Source organism: Rhipicephalus sanguineus, chromosome 3, assembly GCF_013339695.2.
Source record: "Rhipicephalus sanguineus isolate Rsan-2018 chromosome 3, BIME_Rsan_1.4, whole genome shotgun sequence".
Classification (NCBI taxonomy): domain Eukaryota; kingdom Metazoa; phylum Arthropoda; class Arachnida; order Ixodida; family Ixodidae; genus Rhipicephalus; species Rhipicephalus sanguineus.
Genome location: NC_051178.1, coordinates 78,557,150 through 78,582,421, shown reverse-complemented (window position 1 = coordinate 78,582,421; position 25,272 = coordinate 78,557,150). Strand labels below are relative to the sequence as shown.

Genomic DNA, 25,272 nt, shown 5'->3' with positions numbered 1-25,272 from the left:
CGAACATGCCTAATTTGAGTGGCAGCGCAACTTCATGAAAATGTAACTGGTTGTGGTAAACAGGAGGAGACGCTTCGGTCACATCTTCAAACCTTCAATGTTTCAATTTATGCGCGGTTTATAGATGCGGTCCATCTGGAGCGTTCTTCGCCTGCACTTGACGAGATAGCGCACGGGTTATTAACGCTATCGAGTAACTAGATTTTTGTTAGCTATGGTCATCGATGAAACACGAGCACATGGCTTCGCGCAAGACCCCAGGACGTCTGCTGCAACGCGTAAGCGCTGTAGCAGACGCCCGGAACTGGCAGCTGAGATACTTCAAAAATACATTCGCTATCATCGTATACCCTCGATGCCAGACGCTTCGCGTGCTGACTTGCTATCACCTGCGCCCACTTCTTTCTTTCCTTGTCGTTTCATCGGCTTTGGCGTTGCCTCCTTGCCCTCAAAAGTGGCGAGTAAGTTAAATTCGTACCATTGCTATCATATTCCCTCGAGATACGAGAATTCTTGGCTAAGAAATTGCGCAGGCAAGAGACAGCTTTGTGAATTCGGCCCCTGTTTCTTATTCCACGCAACATGTGTTGTCATCGAACTTTCACACTGGCAAGATCTGTATTGGCGTTAAATGTAAATTCCAAGATTTTCTCGCTGGTCGTTCACGCGCGAATCCCTGGAGGTCAGCGAGATGCCGGTACGTGCCATCCCTGCCCGGGAAGGAAGAGGAGGTCGTATTCGAAAGCGTACAATATTACACCATTATTTGTTTTTATTGTGCACATAAGCCCATACGCCCACATCGCCAGCTGCGGTTGGAGCTATATTTTCGTGACCGCTGTCATTACGTGTCGATACTCTTATTTTGGTGTGCGGCGAACAATGTCTCGAAAGATCCCGACCAACGAGAGGCTAGCAACTCCTGTATAGAGAGAGAACAACTTTATTAAAGAATAAACGAACCCCAGTCCGGGTCCACCTCCTGTATAAAAAAAAAAATCACTCCAGAGCAGTCAACGCGAAAAGCAAGAATAATTAAAACGTCAGAGCCTGTGCCGTAAACCTGATGGATTGTGAATAATGGGAACCAAATACGTGCCTAATACATGTCAAGCAACTTATTCCGGATGGTACTGTATTCGCCGTCTTACTGCCGCCTGATTTCACCATTTTACAGTGGTACCCCTCCAGGCATTTATCAAAAAATCAGGAAATTAAGAAAGCATAGATGTATCAACCCATGTTTTATATTCTAGAATGTGCGCCAATATTCGCATCTGGCGCACTATGGGATTAGAGTAGAAGAACCGAAAACATTCTAGGAAGTTTCTATGCTTGCAAGCACGCCTTGCGGCGATCCATACCACGCGTTATTCGTTTCAGCCGCTTGAACGTGGTTAGCGTAAAAAAAAAGTAATAGACTTGTCAATATTTGAAGCATATTGTATTGAACAGCTCGAAGACGGGGATGCCTTGATGAGTCCCGAAGATGCCATCACCAGCGGTCGAATGGAGTCCGTCTCGGATTTAGCCTGCATGTACCTGCAAGCTGCGGCGCCCGAGGGTCAGCGCAGCAAGGACTTGTGCGACTCCATCGCCGATGTGGCTTTACAGTTGGCCAAAGTGAGTTGAACATTCACCTGAAATTGTGTCTAGACTGCGTACCATTCTTCGTGCTACAACTCACATGTACGGCTCATCAAGATTATGGGCGAACAACTCTACTGTCATCGCCTTTCGAGCCCAGCAGCACTCGCAGCTCTATTTCATAGTGTGCATGAGCGCAAGACGGGTAGATGTGACTGTGTCAGTGTCACAGCCGTATATGCTTGCTAAGGAAATGCATTGCAGGGATACAGAAATTACACTAAAATTAGTCAAGATAGTTTGCCTACCGAGACTTTTGCAAATAATTATAAATTTTGCCTCAACGCATGCTCTCTTTCACTATAACGCTATGATGGCGACTTTGCATTTTTTTTCCTGCCGTCGTTGCCAGCGTAGCAACGAGCAATTAATTAGCAGGTCTACTAAAACAAATAAAAAAAGCTTTCGTCGTGTCTCCCGTGCCTCGGACAGATGAATGTCGCGACTCGGCACACATTAGTTGAAACAACGTAATCTCGATCATTACGCTCATAATGCATTGGAAACTATCTCTTTCCTATGCAGATATCGCTTCTAGACAAGCCTCTCAAAGAACGGATGAGCAACTACAGCCTCGCATCCTGGGATACAGTCGCCTCACTTGAAGTGGTAAAAATTTTCTCCATCTGTATTTCGTCCACACGCCCGATAAGTAAGGAAAAGGGGGCGCCGTTCATCTCGTTGTTCATCCAAGACAGATAAAAGTACGAGAGATTCCAAACCGGATTACTCTTACCCATATCAACGTAGTAAGATTTTACGGACGTTTTGCACCAACTAATAATTCACTTTGAAAGAGAACAAAAATATTACGACAACTTTACCTGTCCGACTTCTGGCCACATGCCTGCTGTCGGTAGCTCAAACATATATGTCGCGGAAGTACAAAAGCACTCTGAACATCAGAGAACAACTTCCGTACATGAACGGATCGTCTGTAGAGGCTTCTGCAGCACATTCATCTTTAAGGTATGAAGATATTTGGGCTTGTTGCACATTTATTTAGTAGCTACCAGATAAAGTGACAGCGTGATTGCGTGGCAGATGCATGAATTCTACTTTCAGTTATTTTCTTGTTACAGGTGGCACGAATCTCACAATGATAACGCGAATGTGACCGTTCATGCAAATTCAGTCGTGGTGCATAGGCAGCACAAAAGTGTTAGCTGCAACTTGTAGGATTGGGCGAGTCGGTTCATGATGCGAAAACTAGAAGCAGCGCGAAAAAAAAAGCGACAACAAAATAGGAACACACACAACAGGACTAGCGCTGTATACAGTATAACAAAAATGTTATACTGAATGATTAAGACACGGGATGTGTTGTCAGTGATATTAGCGTACTGGGAGCAGAAAGGAGGGGCGGCGAGATAGAGCTGATACAGGAAAGCAATTTGTGCGGCATAAATTTACTGTGATGGATTATCGGCTTTTAGAGTTGCTTTCGCCTTAACAATAATCTACTTATACGGCCACTTGAGATTGTATTAGCTGAATAAAATGCTTACAAACCGGTGTTTCCTTTTGCACGGAAGCTCTTCCAAGCAATGAATGGATCCCGCAGACACATGGGTGAGAGCATGCCAGTTCTTATCAAGAACCAGGAGCTGCTCATCGTCATCAAGACCCTCATCAAGACTATGCCGTGAGTGCAAGTTCGTAAGAGTAAAGAAAACAGCGCATTGAATTACTCCCGATTGTTCAGATAGCTCAAGAGACAGGCAGAAGAGGGTTCTTGAACTAAGTATCTAAACTTTTCTTGAAGTAGCTTCAAACAAAAGTGAATCTTAGCTTCTTCTAAAACGGTCCTTGTTATATCTTGGACCTGTTTCGTCTCACGTTAATATTGAGACCATTGTGAGATGGCAATACATGTGTGAGCGAGCGGGCGTGAACGTGTATCTGTAGTTTCAGGGATATTTCACTGCTTTGCTGCATTGATCGTGAGCGCCGGCTTCAGAAAAAACAAAACGAAAGCGCAAGGAGCATTAAAAAGTGAATGTTACTCCTGTCTCTCCAAGAAAAAAACATGGTTGATCCCTCCGTCGTAGAAATCGGTAACAAGAAAGTAAAAGGTGTCCTTACAGAAGTATTTGCAAGTTTACTGTACACAATTGATATAAGAGAGCTTGCTCAATGTCTGTTGGTGTTTGGCAGCTATGACACCTTTTAACGTGGATGCACCCGGCTGAGGCTTGGCGGCACATCTCTGTCCCGACAACTAACGTCCATGATGAACGATTGGACAAACCTTGGTGGTAGCTGTACTAGTTAACGGTGAGAGCGTAATCAGAAAAAGCGGTGTGACAGCCAGAAGAGCGTCGACTAAGGTCGCCTTCCGCGGCACGTTAAAGAGTAAGCAGAACACCACGACCGGACTAGATGGAAACGCAATCACGTCGTTTCTCCCCTCTAGCCCAGCGGCGATTTCTGTCGGGGTGAGCGTAAGCGGAGAACGGGGATTTGTGCCTAGTTCACACTGGAGAATCCGCCACCAACAGCGAGCGGGATGCTCCTGTCGCCGAAACACAACGTCGTTCGCACTGCACGCGCTGCCTCGATGTGCTCCTCCGGATCAGGATGGAGACACTGCTTTTGTGAACGCCATATTGGTTCAAACTTTCGCGTTCGGTGGCAATGCCTGGCATGCAAAGATGGAACGCTTTCAGCGAAATGCGCGGTAATTTGACTCAATTTATCCCTTCTGGCGGTAGGGCTTGCACATATAATGTCGGTAACAAATAGGTGACGAACTAATTATTACGCACGAAGCATTTGATGGCGAAATAAAGGCATTTAGAGCTTATCTATCGGTCTATCTATCTCACTAGCTGCGTAGGTTTTCGTGCTCTGGCGGCGGATTGATTAAGTTGACGAGTACCAAAATTGACCTGGCATGACAAGAGCATGTGAAAAACGCAAATGACTGCTCAATACATGAAAATCATGAAATGCCTTTGATGTACGCCATGACATACGTGACATGGTCAAGGAGCAACAACGGCCGTTTGGTCAACTTCATGTATACCGAAAGTGACATGGTATGAGAAGAGCATGAGGAAAATACACATGACTGGTCATAACACGAAAACCTTATCATGCATGTCATATATGCCATGACATACATGGCCCGGTCATGGAGCTCTTCCGCTTTATTAACTTGATGTGTACCAAAACTGACATGGCATGATGGGAGCGTATGGCTAAGATGAATGACTGGTCATAACACGAACAGCATATAATGCGTGTCATGTGCGCCATGATACACGTGACACAGTCATAATGTTCTAACGGCCGTTTTATTACTTTATGTATACCAAAATTGAGAGGGCATAATAACAGCGTATGATAGAAAAAATTACTGGTCATAAAACCCAAAAGATTTCACGCATGTCATATACGCCATGACCTATATAACCCGGTCATTTCGCTCTAATGGCGGTTTTCTTACCTTTTTGAGTACCAAAATGTGCATGGCATGAAAAGAGATCATGAATAACATAAATAGCTGATCATAAAACGAAAACCTTGTCATGTAGGCCATTACATACATCACCCGGTCATGGAGCTCTAACAGCCACTTTATTAATTTGGTGTCTACCAAAACTGATGCGACATGACAAGAGGGCATAACTACCATAATTGACAGGTCCTAACATGAAAATCATGTCATGCATGTCATGTGCGCCATGACACAGATGACCAAGTTATGGGGCTTCAATGGCGAATTTATTAACTTGTCTACCAATATTGACATAGCACGGTAAGAGAGTGTGACTAACATAAATGACAAGTAATAACACATAAATCATGTCATGCGTGTCATGCAGGCCATGACATACATGACTCGGTAATACAGCTCTAAAGGCTGTTTTATCAACTTTCAGTATAACAAAATTGACGGCACGATAACAGTGTAAGATGAATATAAATAATTGCTCATAAATAGAAAACCATGTCATGTACGTCATGACATACATGACCAGGTCATGGAGCTAGCTCTAACACGGAGCTCTGTTAGAGCTCTAACATGACCCGGTCATGGAGCTTTCACAGGCAAGACAGTCTCACTCCAAATTCACTTGCTTATGATTACCTTAATGCGGATTAGCTTAATCCGGATTAATCCACACTGTTTTGTGGCCATACTATACATCCAACTGACTAGACAAACTGAATTTACTCAAAATGACTGCTTAGGGATTTTATTAGTCCGGATTAGCCTAATCCAGCTTAATCCGGGCTAGATTAATTCGGCTTAATTTTTACTGTCTTATTGTGGCCATGCTCGGTCATCCACATGGCTAGGCGATTTCAACTTACTGATAAGAGACTTGCTCAAGATTAGCTTAATTCGAATTAGCTTAATCTGACTTAATCCGGATGGGCTTAACGTGGCCATGCTCCAGCATCCAACAGGCTAGACAATCTCAACTCACTCCAAACTCACTTGCTCATGATTATCGTAATGTGGATTAGCTTAATCCGGCTTAATCCACATTGCCTTATTTTGGCCATACTCTGTCATCCAACTGGCCAGGCATTCTCAACCTACTCAAGATTGGATGGTTCAAGATTCGGACTACCTTAATACAGCTTAATCGAGTTTAATCGGATCGGCTTAATGCGACCATACGCAGTCACCCGAACATTCACTCAACACTGACTTGTTCAGCATTAGCTTAACCCGGATCTATTTAGTCATGCTTAATCCGAAAGCACATAACCCAGTCGGGTCTAATTTACCTCATGGCTATGCCATCTCATCTTGGACCGGATTATTGGGATCCGACATAATCTCCACTAATCTTGCCTAATTCCACTTGATAGGAACTATCAGTGTAGATTGGTATCAATTAGCGTTAAATTGGCTTGTCCAAAATGAATTAGGCTGCGATATACTGGCTTAACTAGACTTTGTCTAAGCTTACTCTGGTTTGATCTGGTGGCTTAATTGGTATCAATGAGTATCAATCAGTATTGATTTGTATCGATTACTACTGATTGTTTTGACTATGCTTATTAAGCATGAGCTATGATTAACTTGTCTTGACCAAGCTTATCTGAGCTTATCGGCAAGATAGCCGAAGCATCTATTCACTCCGCACGGCTTAACGCAAAGCTTAACATCCTCCTTGTAAAGGCAGCTTCACGCGATGATTATGCGATGAAGCTATAGCGAGAAGCGTGGTCACTGCTAGCGATTAAACATGCACGGCCACATACTGGACAAGTCAACAACTAACCTCGCATATCTTGGTGCTGTTGGTCGGATGCCAGCGGTCGCGTTTAACTTGTGCTTCCAATTTTTATTGCGATAGCAATTATATGGACAGTATCGACTGGAAAACGTCCATCCCCGTCATTCACCGTATATGTATAAGTATGTATATATATAGAAAAGCCACAAAGAAAAGTAATTTAGAAATTCTGTCCGACGCGCGGAATCGAACGGGCGACCTCTCGCTTTGCAGCCCGCCGCGTTAGACGTTAGGCCACGACAGCACCGTCTTTCAGCCAGCTAACGGCGAGCTATTTATATACACCATGTAATTCAGCATGCTTTCTTAGTAGGCACATAGATGGCGCGACGTGCGCGCGTGTGGCGCGCTTTAAAGATCGTCGCCCCGCTCCTGCGAACGCCGTTGCTCTTCGCTCTACAGGGCGTGGTCGCTTTCGTGCGCTTATCTCGAGGAAAGAAGGGGTGGCCGGTGGGGTGCTTCGCTTCGCTCGCTGCAGCGGCCGCGTTTGCGAAAGAAGCGCGCTGTTCAAACAGAAATAAGTAACAAGTGTGACAATTTTCTTCGCTCGCTGTTACGAGGGAAGCGAAACATCCGCTCGCCTTTCGCGTGTGAACTAGTACACAGTGCTACACAGCAGCCTGTCATATCGGCCAAAGAACCCATCTCAATACGTCAAGAGCAACGTGTTTACAGCACCGTTCCCGCGCTAGCCTCTGCGCGCCGCGCGACACTTTTAAACCAATATGGCTGCAAGCGGCGCGGAGTCTTTCAAAAAGTATCTGCATGCTGGAAGCGGAGGCGCGCGCACATCGAGGCACCCTACGCCGCATAGCTGTATTGCGCCACCTGTCGAGTAAACCATCAACCACGGATGAGCGCGTGATGGATTCGCAGTTGCCCGGATGTTGTCGTGGCTCGCAACTACGCCATGTTTCAATTTTGCGGGTCTTCAACGCTGCTATAAACGACCATGCTCGTTTCAACGCTCTTTGCGACTAGGGCGTGCAAGGCGGCTACATCGCAATGTTCAAATTGGTGCTCACTATATAAGAAACAAAGCAACATAGACAGCAGAACTCGTACTTACCAGTCAATCCAAGCTCGTTGCCAATTTTATTCTACACATCGTCCTTCAGTAAACTGTCCTTGTGCTTCGGGCGGCAATTGTCGTAAAGAACGGGGTAGTTCCGCAGCATTTCGATTAGCATTTCCGCTATGTGAATGTTTTTCGACTGTGACGTGACGAGCGTGTCGGACGTGGCGGCCATTTTTTCAAATTCATGGACTCGCGTTCCTATTGGTCCTCGGAGAGCGGATCCGGCGGCGGTTGCCGCAAAAATCTGTCCGGGAGTGATCGGCGCGAAGAGGGCCGATACGGCGAATTTCGCCACCGCCGATCCGGATTCTGCGGCGCTCCGGTCGCCGGAATGCTCAGTGTGAACGAGCCATTAGAAGCGGACGTCGCAGAGCTATTTTGAATGTGGATGGATGCTATGAGCGAGGCCTACGCTTGGACTGAAGGGCACCACCTCGCGGTTGTTAGGGCATTGACAAAATTGCACTTCTGCTATTGGAAACGCGCTGAACCGATGGGCGCGTAGCGAAGACGCGTTGCAGGAGCTAGTCGCGGAGGCCACGGTCATGATGCATTTCTTCACTTTACCGCTCCCAGATGGCGACACCACGCCATTATGATATAAAACCTTGAGTTCAAATAAACGACGCGGGACGAAGAAGTTTATTGGCGCTAAAGGTTTTATGTGATAATGTGATACCAACTAACCCACCTATAGCTATCGTGACACCACCCCGCCGGCCAAGAGCACTGTGAGAGGAAAATGTGAGATATAAAAGGCGCATTCGCAAAACTTCCAGAGTGTGCGACGGTGGAGCAGTGGATAGCGTGCTCGGCTTCTGTCGGCGCTGACCGAGAGGTCGTGGGTTCGACTTGGTGAACCCCGACGTAATCTTGGTGAACCACGGCGTAAAACACTTTGGTGTTAAAAAAACAAACATGGCCACACAACTGCGAATAACTTAGCTATGTTAAAAAAACGGCAGGAAGTGGAAGATGGAAGCTTGCGATGAAAAAATCCGTAAACAGGGGGTGGGTGCTGCAGCCAACGTTTCGACAAGTGGACTTGTCCTTCTTCAAGGCTGGAACTGATTTCCTTAACTATCGTGTGTATATGCTTCGTGCCCTCTCCAGAGGGGGGGGGGGGGAGAGAGTGAGAGGCCGCCATGACGAACTGTGTGAGTCATAGGAAAGGCGAAAAAACAAAGGAACAAAAAGCGGGGGGGGGGGGGAGAGTGGAGGGTGTACGTTTCGCTGAATGATTGTCAGTGGAAGCACGTGGCATTTTAATAATACTAGGTTCGAAATTCCTAGAAGAAGGGCTTAACTTTCGTTGGTTTTCGTTGTGTATGTACCACACTGAATCGATTCAAGAGCCCCCTGAGAAACGTTAATACCTGCTGGCTGGAGTGTGTTGAACTTGTGAATAAGATATGACTCTGTATATTTTCTGTCCCTTGGGGACCGCAAGTTTGACTGAAGTATGTAAAGTTTGAGATCTTCGAAATTGTGACCTGCTACAATAAAATTCTGTGCCACTGCTTTGGGTAACTTCTTCGCCGTGTCCGCGCGATGCCCGTTTAATCTGACATTAACAGGTTGTCCCGTTTCGCCAATGTACCGTTTTTGACAAAATGAACATTCGATCATGTAGATAACGTTTGAACTAGTGCAGGTAAAACTAGATTTTATATGACGGACGTAATCACTTCCGGTGCTTTTAACTATAACGTCATCTTGAAGGTGTTTACAAGTCTTACATCTTGGAAGAGAGCAAGGTGTTATGTGGGCAGTAGAATAAGGGTTTACTTTTGCATGCACTAACATGTCCTTAAAATTCTTATTGCGGCGATACACGACATTTGGTACTCCGGGAAACGCTTTTCTAAGGCGCTCGTTGCTTGCCAGTATTGGGTAGTACGTACGGAGGATATTATTTATGTTTAGTAGCGCATTTGAGTATTTGGTTATAAATGCTGGCGGCTGGTTGGGCTGTGCTACGGGGGCCCTTTGGGCTAGTGATGATTTCCTCACTAGTTGACATCTTCGTTGTAGACCTTCTTTAGAGCATCTTGCGGGTAATTTCTTTTAACTAATGTTTCCTTTAGGTTGCTTAAGTGGTGAACGTAGTCGCTTTCGTCGCTTATTCCCTTATTCTACTGCATACATAACACCTTGCTCTCGTCCAAGATGTAAGACTTGTAAACACCTTCAAGATGACGTTTTAGTTAAAAGCACCGGAAGTGATTACGTCCATCATATAAAATCTAGTTTTACCTGCACTAGTTCAAACGTTATCTACATGATCGAATGTTCATATTGTCAAAAACAGTACATTGGCGAAACGGGACAACCTGTTAATGTTACATTAAACGGGCATTGCGCGGGCACGGCGAAGAAGTTACCCAAAGCAGTGGCACAGCATTTTAATGTAGCAGGTCACAATTTCGAAGATCTCAAACTTTACACACTTCAGTCAAACTTCCGGTCCCCAAGGGACAGAAAATATACAGAGTCGTATCTTATTCACAAGTTCAATGCACTCCAGCCAGCAGGTATTAACGTTTCTAAGGGGGCTCTTGAATCGATTCGGTATGGTACATACACAACGAAAACCAACGCGAGTTAAGCCCTTCTTCTAGGAATTTCGAACCGACTGTTATTGAAATGTCACATGCTTCCACTGACAATCATTCAGCGAAACGTACACCCTCCCCTCTCCAGCCACCCGCCAGTTTGTTCCTTTTTTTCCGCCTTTCCTATGACTCACATAATTCGTCAAGGCGGCCTCTCCTCCGCCCTCCCCCCCCCCCCCCTGGAGAGGGCACGAAGCATATACACACAATAGCTAAGGAAATCAATTCCAGCCTTGAAGAAGACAAGTCCACTTGTCGAAACGTTGGCTCGAGCACCCACCCCATGTTTACGGATTTTAGCTGTGTTAAGTTATTCGCATTTATCCAACGGGCGTGTTGTCCGATAAAGGGGAATGTGTGATGGTGGTCCCGTTTACTGGTTAACATCTTTACTAGTCGACGGACATTTCTGTATAGCGTGTTGTCATTTGGTATGACAGCCAAAATTGAGTCGTGAGAGCGTGGCTCTATCTCGATAGTTGCAGAAAAGGCGGTTGATGGTTACCAGCCTGCAGGTACGTTTTTTGGGTCTTAACAATGCAGAACAGCGCCCTATCAACGCGATTAGCCCATTTCTTCAACACTGTCGGTCTGCCCGTTAGGGATGTGAAACTTACGACTCAAATCAAGTACAAGAATTTTTATGCCGTAAAGTCTTCATGTCGAAAGAAAAATAATAACGTATCTCTATCGTAAAATATACGCGGTCAGGACCAGAAAAGGAACGGTGGCCGTGTAGTTACAAAGCCATAGCCTCCCGTGAGACCAAGCGTACAATATATTGGACACTCGTTCTTAGTGTCAGCACCGCTCTGCAACAGCTGCATTCGCAAAGTCCTCTTGTACAATGCATTGCGAAATCATGTGCTGCCATCTGGCCGATAATGAGAGAAATCGACTGAGCGACGAGCCTGACGGGCACTTGCGAAAATCGCGTTCATTCCGTCGAACACGTTTTACTCGACGCGGCCAAGTAAGCTGCCCCTATTTATTTACAGCCTTGCTAAATGCTCTTGGTTTTGTAATAGAATGGCTCAGAAATGTTGACGGATCATTTTAAGCACAGTTGCTCTGGAGGCAAGCGCATAACTTGTCTATGACTTCGCTACATTGTTTTGTGTACCTTGTATTGCACACCGCGACTGAGTGTGGCTTGCGCGAGCGCGCGTATTCGGCGAGCTCGCTTGCATCCAGGTTGGCTGTTGACGTAGTTATGCACTACAGCACGCGTACATATTCATCATCATCATCATCACCATCACCCTGTCTACGCCCACTGCAGGGCAAAGGCCTCTCCCATGTTCCGCCAATCAACCCGGTCCTGTGCTTTCTGTTGCCACGTTATACCTGCAAACTTCTTAATCTCATCTACCCACCTCATTTTCTGTCTTCCCCTCACGCGTTTGCCCTCTCTTGGAATCCAGTCAGTTACCCTTAATGACCACCGGTTATCCTGCCGACGTGCTACGTGGCCGGCCCATATCCATTTCTTCTTCTTAATTTCAACTATGATATCCTTAACCCCCGTTTGTTCCCTGACCCACTCTGCTCTCTTCCTGTCTCTTAAGGTTACACCTATCATTTTCCTTTCCATCGCTCGCTGCGTCGTCCTCAATTTAAGTTGAACCCTCTTTGTAAGTCTCCAGGTTTCTGCTCCGTAGGTAAGTACCGGTAAGATGCAGCTGTTATATACCTTCCTCTTGAGAGATAGTGGTAGACTACCATTCATGATTTGATAATGCTTGCCGAATGAGCCCCATCCCATCCTCATTCTTCTAGTTATTTCACTCTCATGGTTCGGCTCCGCGGTTACTACCTGTCCTAAGTAGACGTACTCCTTTACAACTTCCAGCGTCTCGCCACCTATCGCGAAGCGCTGTTCTCTGCCAAGATTGTTCCACATTACTTTAGTTTTATGCATATTAATTTTCAGACCTACTCTTCTACTTTCCGTATCCAGTTCAGTAATCATGAGCTGTAATTCGTCTCCCGCGTTACTCATCAATGCAATGTCATCAGCGAAGCGCAGGTTACTGAGATACCCTCCATTAACTCTTATACCTAATTCTTCCCAATCTAGGGCCCTGAAAACCTCCTGTAAACACGCGGTGAATAGCATTGGAGAGATCATGTCTCCATGTCGTACGCCCTTCTTTATTGGGATTCTGTCGCTTTCTTTATGAAGGACTATAGTGGCTGTGGATGCGCTGTAGATTTCTTCCATTATGTTTATATAGGCTTCGTCGATGCCCTGATTCCGCAGTGCTTGCATGACTGCTGATGTCTCCACCGAATCAAATGCCTTCTCGTAATCTATGAAGGCTATGTATAGGGGTTGGTTGTATTCCGCGCATTTCTCTATCACCTGATTGATAGTATGAATATGGTCTATTGTTGAGAAGCCTGTACGAAATCCTGCCTGGTCCCTTGGTTGATTAAACTCTAATGTCGTATTAATTCTGTTAGCAATTACTTTTGTGAATAGCTTGTAGACAACGGACAGTAAGCTGATGGGCCTGTAATTTTTCAGGTCCTTGACGTCCCCTTTCTTATAGATCAAGATGATGTTGGCATTCTTCCAAGATTCTGGTATCCTCCCTGTCGAGAGACACTTCGTATACAGGGTGGCCAGTTTCTCTAACATAATCTCTCCACCGTCTTTCAACAGGTCTGATGTTACCTGATCCTCACCAGCGGCTTTGCCTCTTTGCATTCCCTTTAGGGCTTTCTTTACTTCTCCTGTTAATACTGGTGGGATGTCAGATTCCTCTGGGATATTACTGCTTCTTACGTTATCATCCTGACTGTCTCGGCTGCTGTACAGATCTCTGTAGAACTCTCCCGCTATCTCAACTATTCTATCCATATTGGTTGTGACCTTGCCATCCTTGTCCCTTAACGCATACATCTGATTTTTGCCTATGCACAGTTTTGTCTTCGTAGCTTTGAGGCTTCTTCCGTTGTTTAGAGCATGGTCAATTCTCTCCATATTATACTTTCTTATGTCGGCTACTTTACGCCTATTGATCAACTTCGAAAGCTCCGCCAGCTCTATTTTGTCTGTTGCATTTGAGGCTTTCATAGCTTGACGTTTCTTAATGAGGTTTTTCGTCTCTTGGCATAGCTTACCAGTGTCCTGTCTAACGACTGTACCCCCGACTTCCACTGCACACTCCTTAATGATACTAGTCAGATTATCATTCATTGCGTCAACGCTAAGGTCGGTTTCCTCGGTTAAAGCCGCGTACCTATTCTGAAGAGAAACTCTGAATTCCTGTACTTTCCCTCGCAGAGCTAGTTCATTAATCGGCTTCTTGCGTATCAGTTTCTGCCGTTCCTTCCTCACGTCTAGTTGAATTCTAGATCTTACCATTCTATGGTCACTGCATAGGATCTTGTTAACTACTTCCACATCCTGTATAATGCCCGGGTGGTCGCACATTATGAAGTCTATTTCATTTTTAGTTTCGCCATTAGGACTCCTCCACGTCCACTTACGAGTAGTCCGTTTTCTGTAGAAGGTGTTCAAGATCCGTAAATTATTGCGTTCTGCGAACTCTACTAGTAACTCCCCTCTGGCATTTCTAGAGCCGATGCCATATTCCCCAACTGCATGATCTCCAGCCTGCTTCTTGCCTACTTTTGCATTAAAGTCGCCCATCAGTACAGTATACTGTGTCTTTACCTTACTCATTGCTGATTCTACGTCTTCGTAGAAGCGTTCAACCAGTTGATCATCATGGCTGGTTGTAGGCGCATAGGCCTGTATCACCTTCATCCTGTACCTCTTATTAAACTTAATCACGATACATAACACCCTCTCATTAATGCTATAGTATTCCTCTATATTGCCAGCTATATTTTTATGAATAAGGAACCCCACTCCTAGTTCTCTTCTGTCAGCTAAGCCACGATAGCATAGGACGTGTCCGTTCTTCAGCACTGTATAAGCCTCCTGTGGCCTCCTAACCTCACTGAGCCCTATTACATCCCATTTAACACCCTCTAATTCCTCGAATAGTACAGCTAGACTCGCCTCACTAGATAAAGTTCTACATGTTACAGCGTACATGTTACACTGAGGCAAATTTTCTTCTAAAAGGATACTTCTATTAACTCAGCAGCGTTTCTAGTTTCGGCTGGTGGCACATCATTTACTGAAAGCAGAATCCAAAGTAGACGATGACGAGCTGCCCGTAAAGCACCCTGTGAACAAGACAACACCGTTGCCTCCTGTCCCTTTTCGTACAGCGGGAGAAAGGCACATGCCCGAGCTTTCGTCACGGAAATCAGCATCTAGGTGCCATAACCCTGGTGCACTGGCGTAGCCAGGGGGGGGGGGGGGGGGGCGGGCACACCGGGCCCGTGCACCCCCTCCCCCCGAATTTTTTTTTTGCCATGGCATACAGAGCACAAAAGGACACTCGATCACATCTGCTTTCCCGACCCCCACTTCAAATCAAGGAGGTGCCCCACCCCGAAAAAAAATTTCTGGATACGACCCTGCCCGCGTGTATCGAACGCACGAAGTTCCGTTGCACTCAATGTGACGTTTTTCTTTGTATCCCTGCTTCACGAAACTGTTCTAAGCAGTTTTATATGAAAGTGCTTAAAACAGTTTAGTGAAGAGCCGATACCTTTTGTGTGCCGCTGGTAAACATTTTCTTGTTCGTTCCTTGTAATCCCTGAATAAGGCATCTAGGCAAGAGGGGGGGCAGCCTCCCCCTCCCTCCTCGAAATTTGTCCTAGTCCCGGGAAACTTTTTTTCTTTATGCCATGGAAAGACTTTCTTTCGAACAACGAGGCCTTGCCCCCCCCCCCCCCACCCCCACCGAGAAGAAAAATCTTGGCTACCTGCCTGCCCTGAGTATAGTGTTCTTTTCTTCAATTGAGTCGCAGTGTGCAATATATTGCACATGCTTTTGTGAGCGTGCCAAGCGCCGTACATCAATAAAACTTTTTCACCGTGATTAGGTGGGCTCATTTGTCCAAAATAATGCGTTTTCTTGATAAATAAAGAATTCGTAATGCGGGTCTCACGATGATATTGTTAGTTGAATTGAACTGAATTGATTTTTTTTCATGTATGCAAAATCACACTTAGGAGAGAGGACAAAAGGCATTAATGCCTGATGAGGTCCTCTCACCTGTAACAACAGCAGTGTGCACTCAAGCACTGGCAGCATAAACGAAAGTGATCCAAAACTTACACAAAGAAATGTACAGAAAACCGCGCGTACAACAATGAATACCTACTCAAAGATCAAATAAGAATTTGTAGAAAAATATAAAATTGCAAACGTATCGCTGCTGTAAACGAATACACTGCCCTTAACACAAAAAAATATGAAAAAGTAGTTGAAAATAGGCGCTTAATTATTTATCCGGATTTACGGTTTCCTAATATTTCTTGTATACATTTGTTGTTGTTCAAGAGTGTCGTAATCTGGTTGTGCAGCGTTTGTGAACCAGCGTTTGACGTTGAAACCCTATAATGCTGGAATGCTTTCAAGACTTGCAAGGGGAAAAGCTGCACAGCAGCATTAGTTAATATTTTCTAACAGTAGAGAATTTTAAGATTGAGCTTGGTCCCTGCGGTGTTTTTTTATTATGTAAGTAGCTGGCCACCTGGCACTGCTGCACCTAGCCGCGCCGAGCCTCGCATAGCTTCTCGCAGCTGGAAAGGGTGGGAGAGGGAAGTGAGGGTGAGGAGGAATGATGCCAGAATGATGAGGAAGGAAATGAGGACAGCAGAGGAGGCGCTGCGCCGTGCTCCCGACCGGGCTGCAGAAATTAGGCGCCTTTTCCTCTTCAAACCACTACCACCACCACAGCAGAGCGTAAAGCATAGTATAACCTTGCACTATGTAGCGGAGCAAGAGGTTGGGAAAGGGAAGTGGTGGTGAGGACTGATGACAGGGCACGGAGGAAAGAAAGGAGCAGGAAAAGGAGGTGAGAAGGTAAACCATTACATAACCAGGTACAGCATAGCATAGTATAGCACACCAAGTGGGTTGGAAAGCGGAGTGATGGGCAAGAGCGGTGATATGAAAGTCAGGAGTATGGAAAAGAGGAGAGAGGGCAATGCAGAGCATACCCTTGCATACAGTATAGGAAGCGAGTAGGAATGAGAAGTGAAGGTGAGGAGGGGTGCTGTGAGCCTGAGGTGGAGGATGAAAGAAGGGGAGAAGGTAAAGCGTAGCATAACCTAGTATAGGAATTGGTTAGGAAAGAGAAGTGATCTGGGGGCGAGCAAGAGGGAAAGAAGGAGGGGAGATCAAAGCACGGCCATCCATGGTATAGTATAGTATAGTGTATAGTATAGTATAGTATAATATAGTATAGTATAGTATAGTATAGTATAGTATAGTATAGTATAATGGAGGACGGAAAGGAGGAGAGAGGGGCAAAGCATAGCTATGTACAGTTTAAACTCGATTTAGGGAAGTGATGACCGCGCTTGAATTATTTCGTTAAATCGCGATGTTTGTAAAATCGACAAAGGGGTGTTTCGGTCCTTATAAATCTAAAATTGTAACGTAGCAACACCAGAAAGCTACCGCGCCATTTTTTGCCACTGAAACACTCCAGCACGTGTGAAAAGTTCGTGAAGGCAGTCATGAGATTCAGTTTCCGATTTAAGGACCATACAGGCGAGGAAGACGGTCGCGTGAAGCTATGACAAGCTGCCGATATGCAATGGCGAGGAGCACGAATGCAGTGGTTGCGCGTGCAGGTACAACAGGAAAGTCGCGTGGAGACGGTCAGTGATATCTGTCGCATAAACCATTAAAAAACGAAATCAACCGACGTGTTCCAGTGGGAGCGTTTATAGGGACAACAAAACACCACCTCCTCTAGTGCCATTTGGTACGCAAAAAAGCTGCGGGCTGTCGACGCCGTTGTCCCTATATGGCCGCGGCGTACAGCTTCGTCAAAAAAAAAAAAAAAGCTAGCGTCGTCACCAGGCGACTGTGTGATGAACATCATAGCGTTTCAGTGCATGTCCGAAGAAAAACCCGCCTTTGTCAAAATTAAAATGAAATCACTGCATTTTTTACTCACATGTCCTATAAAAAACTTCGTTAAATGGGGTTAAGGGCCATGCTAGCTTCGTTAATTTGAGTTGACGACCACGTTGAACCCTATGGGTGCCTGCCGAGGAATGGAGATTTCTTCGTTAGATCGGGAAATTTGTAAGGTAGGGTTTTGTTGGATCGAGCTTTATATGTGTAGTATATTGCAGCGGGGGAGTGGGAAAGGGAAGTGGGGGGAGGAGGAGTTATGTGAGAGTGAGGAAGAGGAGAAGGCCACCAGCTCTGCTGTTTCCTCAGTCTTGGCACTCGTCGCAGCATCTCAGTCCAGGCTCTTCCTGAGAATTCTAGTACGATTTGAGACCCTTCACCCTATTCAAATCTATAATGGTATAAAGTTTAATCAGTTTTAGGTCCATGAAATTAAAGGCGGACATTGATGACGAATAATTATAGTGCAGGACACTTTTCATCGATTAATAATTTACCGAAATTACCACGTTTACACAGTAGAGTGAACTGTAATGTGTGATACTGGGCACCAAAGTACAAGCCGGACATGTTCGTGAGCGAGACAGCATTTACGTGAAGACGCAAATATAGTGCAAAAGCGACTACCGTACACAGGACGCGAACACGCTACATACGTTCGTGTCATTATCCTATTTGGCCTAACATTTATGCCTCCACCTTTTCTATATATCCACGCTGCTCGGGGCAGCATTGATATAATTGTCTAGATCAAAGGCAGGAACGACGTCACGCACATGGAAAGTGGAGTCGATTTTGATGCAAGAATTCAGAGTTTCGCGTGCAGCAAGAACTTGAATTTTCCCTCTGCGAATGGTAGGGCAGCGGTACGTTGCAAATAGTATTATGACGGTGGCTCCATCTGGGAGCCATAAATACACCTAATGGTAGTCTCGATTAACGTCAGGGCCGGTGGCTCAGCCATATCCAGTGCTATTATCAGAGTCGACCGAATGGCATCAAAGGGGCAGGCTGCGCCTTTGATGCCATTTGCTTGTCACGAATAATATTACGAGATATGGTATCGTGTCATACTGAATGTGGTTCTGGGCATGTATGATATCACATGGTATCAAAGGTGCAGGCTGTGCCTTTGGTACCATCAAGCATGCAGCCTGTGTCCACTGTGTGTAGCCTGCGTGGGCCAGTACAAGAACGAAAGAATCCAGCCCACAGATAAGCTTTGAGGCCGTGCAATACCTTCAGGCCAGCAAATTTATGTAAAAAGGCAATATTATATTCTAAGCAGGAGCTTACGATTGCTCCGCTAGAAAAATATGCGATCATCTTATCGAATAGGAATGGATCATAGTGCCTTGACCTTGCGATCGCGATAAACTGAAGGCCATACACTTGCGGGAGGGCCCCCGCAAGTATTTCCACGCCTAAAGACAACTGGTGGTCTCTTAGAGCAGCACAATGACGTGTGCTCTTGTAGAAAGCAAATCTCAACCCATGGCGGAACAGGAAAATGCAGGTTCATGAGTTAGGAAATGTGGCACTACAGGATGAAGTAGAACTGTGAAATTGAGGAGTACTTGATCGCATGGGGATGTTTTCACTGTATTGTACAGTTTTGTATTAAAGCAAAAGTGCGAGGGTGCTAACGCTATAATTCATATTTGTTCCTTATTATCTAAACGAACAAGCACGCGAACAAGGAAATAAAGCCAGGTCGCCCCCTCAGCATTGGTGTTGATTTTTTTGCTTGAACTTCAAAAACAAAAAAACAGCGGACAACGGACGAAGAAAGAACAAAGACTTTACTGAGAAACGCACATCTATATATGTCGTGAGCGACCACATTTATTTTACGTTGAGCCACGGTTGTTCAGGCGGATGAGACAAAGGGGGGGGGGGTTCAAATTTGGTGGGTTGGAGCAGGGATTCGTCCTCTCAAAGCAGCCAACAGAAAATTACATACTATTACAGGAGAACTGTTCATTCATTTCTTCTCACTCAATTTAGATATTGCGGGGAAAAATATATTTTCCATGAAATCCTGCCGTCTATTGTGTCTTCTGTTCACGTGCTCGCGACGTCCATGCAACCTCTCTACACTTTTCATTTTACTTATACATTGACACTGACATTACTAGGGCCAGTCCTGACTGCATGTAGATCATCTAAATACTGACGAACGCTTGGCCGCGACACTACAGTGAGCACGTGTACCGGTACATTGGCTTCCACGCGACCGCCTACCTGTCGCCGTATCTGGAATCCATGGAGGCATTCTGGGAGATGGCACTCTTTGCTACCGCACGACGGGTGCCGCGCCGCAAGATGCCGCGGGAGCGGATTGGTCGGATGGTGGACGAGGCGATGCTAGACGCCGCGGTCGGCCATTCGCCCCCGGAAAAATGGCGTCTCTGCCTGCACGTCGTAGATCGGCTGCTCCCTGGAGTGCTGGTCGTCGCGTTTGCCCGGTACGCCAACGACACGACCTTCTTCACGGAGCTCATGGTGAGTGCGCTGCTTTGTACATAAATCACATGCATGCATATCAGTTCAGTATCAGTTCCAGTTCCAGTTTCAATATCAGCATCAGTTCCAGCCTTGAAGAAAAGTCCACTTGTAGAAGCGTCGGCTCGAGCACCCACCCCCCGTTTACAGATTTTCTCATCGCAAGTTTCCATCTTCCCTTTGCTGCCGTTTTATGCATGTATACGCAATTTGAGGTTTTGTGGATTTCCTTTAGGATTTGATATGTGAATGCTATATTCAATAGGAAATTTGTTGTCTGTGTTGCGCAAGCGTAAAATAATATAGAGAAGGATTAATATGGAGAAATACGCGAATCGTTGGTAGCTAGCCGCTGCAGATTTTGATGATGAATTACTCGATTTCTTCATTTGTGACACCTTTCGTCCGATAAGATGCCATGGTGGTTTGGCAGGCTCCGTACAAGAAAGGCAGCCATGATTGAAACGGCCAAACTCCGCCTCTTAAAGTGTCGAAACGCTTATCGCTGCTTCACCAGAATCTCGCCACTGTGATGTTCAATTACGGTCCAGACCTCCACTTACGCCAAGGACAGTCTGCCACTTGGTTGTAAAAGAAAATTATATTTGCAAGCACAAATAGCTCTGTTTTTATGTTCGCCTTTGGTCGAAGAAAACGGTGGGGAAAAAGCCCCATGAAGAAACACAGGAGATGACAGAAATATATAAACGATGAGAATGCAGAATAATATCTACGTTCGCATTTGCCTTCATATGTTCCATAGAAGAAATAACCAAAGTGTGCACTTGCATTCCCATGCTCAATAGCAGAAGTGCCCAGTCTCGAAAAATTTATGTGACAGTTCTTTTTTTTTTCGGAGATGCTCGCATTATATTGTTAAATGTTCTGTGAAGCTTAACTTATGAATTTTTCGAAGTTCATAAATACAGATGGCTACTTGATTTTTTTGGTGGTGTTCTTGCTTAGATTTCCTTCAGTAGAGCAGGTCCTAGAGTTGAGCAGGTCCTAGGTGTAACTAGAGTTGAAACTCGATCTAGCGGAATCCGATATTGCGAATGTCCCCATATAACGAAGAAATTTAAATAAAATTGAAATCCCCCTGCAGGTAGCCAAATGTTCAATGCTCTAGGCAATCCAATCTAACGAAACTAATTTGACACCAAACTTAATTTAACGAAGGTTTTGTAAAATTAAATAGGAAAACAAAGAGGAGGGATTTCGTTTTTCATATTGACACAGACGGATTTTTCTTCGAGCGTGCGCTCTAACGCTATCGTGTTAAAACATTTAGCCGCCATAGTCAGAACCGCTTCTTGATTTTCACGAGGCCGCGTCACGCCCTTGCATGGAACAACGCACTCAACAGTCGCTAGAGCTCTTGCGTACCGCATGGATCTATGTGCGGTGGTGATTTATTGCCTGTAAATGCTTCCTCAGGTACAATACGGTGGCTGCTTTTCTTGTTTTGTGATTTATGCGAGAGATTGGAGTGGTCGTCTCATCGCAACTTTCTTGCTCAGCCTACTCGCGCCAATGCAATTGGCCTCCCCATCTTCACACATACCGGCAGCCTGTCATAGCTACACGTGACCACCTCTCTGACATGCCCTCTCGGATGTGGGAGAGTCCATGTCCGGGCGAGATGGAAGGCTCCATGTTTCGGCCGCAATCACGTCTTCTCACGTGCGCGCGCGTTGATATTTTGGATTTCTAGGGATTGAAAAATCCCATTGCCAACTTACAATCTTCCCGGTGTAACCAAGTAAATTGATCGCGGTCATATCTGCGTTAACTCGAGCTTCAACTTCATTATCACACTACAGTACGCTTGCCCTTCCCGAAACAGCTTCAATCCTTCGCATCTAGGCCTGTAGCCACGGAGCGGTTCATACGTACGGCTAAAATGGTACCTGGATTAACCTACTGTAGAGTAGTGTAGAAACCACGTGTAGAAACTGCTGTAGAAACCACAAATACTGTCCCTTATGCTTTCTTTGACTTCATTGTCTATCGGTTTCTGTTAGTTGTGTATAATACAGAAAAACAAGCTCCTCGGATACTTCCTCTATTTTCGCAATTTGTTAGTAGCATATAGACGCTGTAAAACGGCTCCTACCCCTTCTTCTAACGTCCGCAGGCTGACGTCATTGCGGAGGAAGTGCGGAGCAGTTTCATTGACCAGGTAGGAAGGATGACCCACTTCGACGAATGGACGAGGCGTATCTTTCAAATAAAGGTCAGTTGCATTTTAAGTTTCGGTCAACTGTAATTTCACAGCGAAGGTTGTTATGTGATCACAACATTAGCTGACATTGGTGGAGCCGCTGCTGTTGCGTTTGTCTGTAAATGCTATCGCGCACATTGGGAAAGAAGGAACCAGGGTTAGAGTGGGATTTGCACTCAGGCACTCTGCGTGGCAGTCGAGTATGCTACCACAGAGCCGAGCCGCTGCTTGAGACTCCTTCAAAAAAAGAATCTGTTCATGCGCAATGTATGGCAAGGATTCAAGTTAATAAATCTTATATACCTTGGTTGAAGAGTATAATAAGGCCATGCGTTACACGCTGCGATTGAGCAAGTAAGGAGGGAATGGTTTAAAGCTCACAACCCATTACAAAGGACTCGGCGATAATTCTTCATCGTCATCAACCGTACAATCAACAAAGTGCACAGAGTGTCTTAGAAGTTGGAGACGCGAAGTTAGTACATCGCTTTTTCCGCTGAATAGGTGTAATGACGTCATGGGTATTTCCGTGCTTCGTAAAATTATGATGATTTATGGGGTAGTGGGTAACTGGCAATTGTACTTGCAGTAGTCGCCCAGAGAGAGTTTACCGCGGGCTCTAGAAAGGCCGCTCGTCCAGCTTTCGCTGATACTGTCCGGCGTGTACGGCGCAGGCCTGGCGTTCTTTATATTATAGCGTATGACAGCGGGCACCGTGTGAATGGACGACACAAAAAAAAGAAACATACACCAAAGCTAGGTCATGTTGTTCTTTCTCCCGCCATAAGCTATAATGATGAAGCAACTAGCCCAACAGTGCAGTTTAATCAAGTTTTCTTATATATTTGTCTTAAAAAAACTGCTTCCCTGAGCCCCTGCTCTAATTGTACACACATAAATGGGAGTGATTTATGGTCAAAAGTAAGAATGCCTTGAAAGGTTGAGTAATTTAATAACAGAGAGCTGAGCTAGTTGGTAAGTATTCATTCTAAAAAGACAGGGCGTGCAAACAAGGACACAAGAAAGAAGTCAGGACACCACAAACGCCGCGGCGTTTGTGGTGTCCTGACTTCTTTCTTGTGTCCTTGTTTGCACGCCCTGTCTTTTTAGAATGAGTAATTTAATTTGTTTGAATTATACGAAAGGTGCAGAGAAGAATGAAAACACTTCCGTCGAAGTTGCCGAAGCTTTGCGCTTATATTGCAGGCGAGGACAACCAACCTGTATTCCATGTTTCCGCTGCCCCAGTTCTTTCAGGAGTTCGTTCTTAAGTACGCGAAGCAGGTGAGCTATAGCTTGGTTACATCGCCATGTCAGTTCTAGATGGTCGTCGCTTTGTAGAAATAATATTTATATAGGAATTTTTATGGGGTGGGGGGGATCCTGCATAGGAATATGGTGAAAGTTGATTTAGCAAGGCGACAAGGGATAAAATTAAGGGTTTCGAATAGGAGCGTGAAATTACTGAAATTTAATGTCATGCTAAACATAGCTACGTTGCGCTGGATGGCGCAATAGTGGCTAAGGGCGCGCTGCGCATAAATATAGGCATCTACCTAATAGCCATTACGATTTCGAGGAAGTGTTTCGGTATAACATTCTTCAGATACATCGCGTAAGTAAGCTTATGCGACATTTCCGTATTACAATGAATGCGCTCGTATTTACGTGCTAAATGCTTAAGAAGGCTGATTAAAAAAAGCGCTTGTGACTCATTCCACATATCGGTGTATATAATTGCAGCAAAACAGCCATTTGGGCTAGTTGGTAACGGTTCATATCTTAAAGCAAATAGGCGCTTTGTGCCGTCGGTTCCTCCCTTTTGTCCTCCCTTTTGTCCTTGTTCCCATAGTGCGCGTATTTGCTTTAAAGTATATAATTGCGTTGAGGTACAAGAAGTAAACTTATTATATTCGCAATGAGCGAATTAGTTAATACGATAAGGCAGAGCAAGGAATGCAGATAATTGCCTGGATCGTGCATGATTAATAAAGTGCCTAGTGACACCCACTGATCTCCACTAGGAGGAGCTGGATGGCGCATCGAGCACGCGGGCGTGAAGCCACCGGAAGCTGCCGTTTTTGACCCGGAAGAGAGCTTTTCTCTTCTTTTTTTTTAAATAAATACCTGCCTGTAGCGCAGTAAACTGTACGAATAGACCGGAAAAGTCCTCAGGGAAGACATTTCACGCGTAAGTACCTCAAAGTTTCATTACTTTTTGTGCATTTTGTACGTTGCAGCACTCCGCCATATTCGGACGGTGTCGGCGTTTAAAATGAGGCGTAATCGCAGAGTTTGAAAAAATAAAAAATAAAAACGATCATAACAACAGCTGCCTCCCGAGAATATCTGAATTGGGCGACTGAGACGGACAGAAGACGCCAGCTTCCGGGACAAACGGGGCCCTTCCGGTGGCTTCACAAGGGCCCGCCTCGCAGAGCGGGGATGCGCCGTGCAGCCTTTTTAGCGGAGGTCAGTGGTGACACCAAAGCTTCAGAAGAGGGCGATGCCCAGATGACAAAATGAGGCAGAAGGTAATCGGCAATGCTAGCTCTGTCTTTCACATGTGACCAACTGGAGGACATCTTAGAGCAATTTATGAATAACGAAAACTTGTGCAGCAAGTGTCACAGCATTGCCGTTTGACAGCTCGCATATGACACTAGAGGCGATGTGCACGCCATGAATGTGCGCTTATGTTGGCCCGTCTAACTTTTGTCCCCTTCAGTTGCAGACAAAGGTGCAAAACGTAAATTCTTCGCTGGACATTTTCCTGAAAGCGAGCGCCTTTGTGGGGTCTACGTGGAACTACCCAAAGCAGCACATCGTTCACGAGAATAGGTACAAATTCTTTATTTCAGCACTGATTAAAAGTACGCTGTCGAGCAAATTGGCCACCCGTATTTTCAGCTTTTGA

The 25,272-nt window shown here is 45.4% G+C and overlaps 1 protein-coding gene across 1 annotated transcript; it reads left to right on the top strand.

Annotated features, from left to right (window-relative positions):
- The first annotated feature begins 691 nt into the window (after positions 1 to 691).
- Positions 692 to 25,272, top strand: LOC119386770 (uncharacterized). Its single transcript, XM_049414031.1, has 9 exons — positions 692 to 697; positions 1,456 to 1,623; positions 2,173 to 2,256; positions 3,183 to 3,292; positions 19,828 to 20,131; positions 22,269 to 22,367; positions 23,562 to 23,639; positions 25,084 to 25,196; positions 25,266 to 25,272. Exons 1-9 carry the CDS (start codon positions 692 to 694, stop codon positions 25,270 to 25,272), a joined length of 969 nt encoding a protein of 322 aa, XP_049269988.1.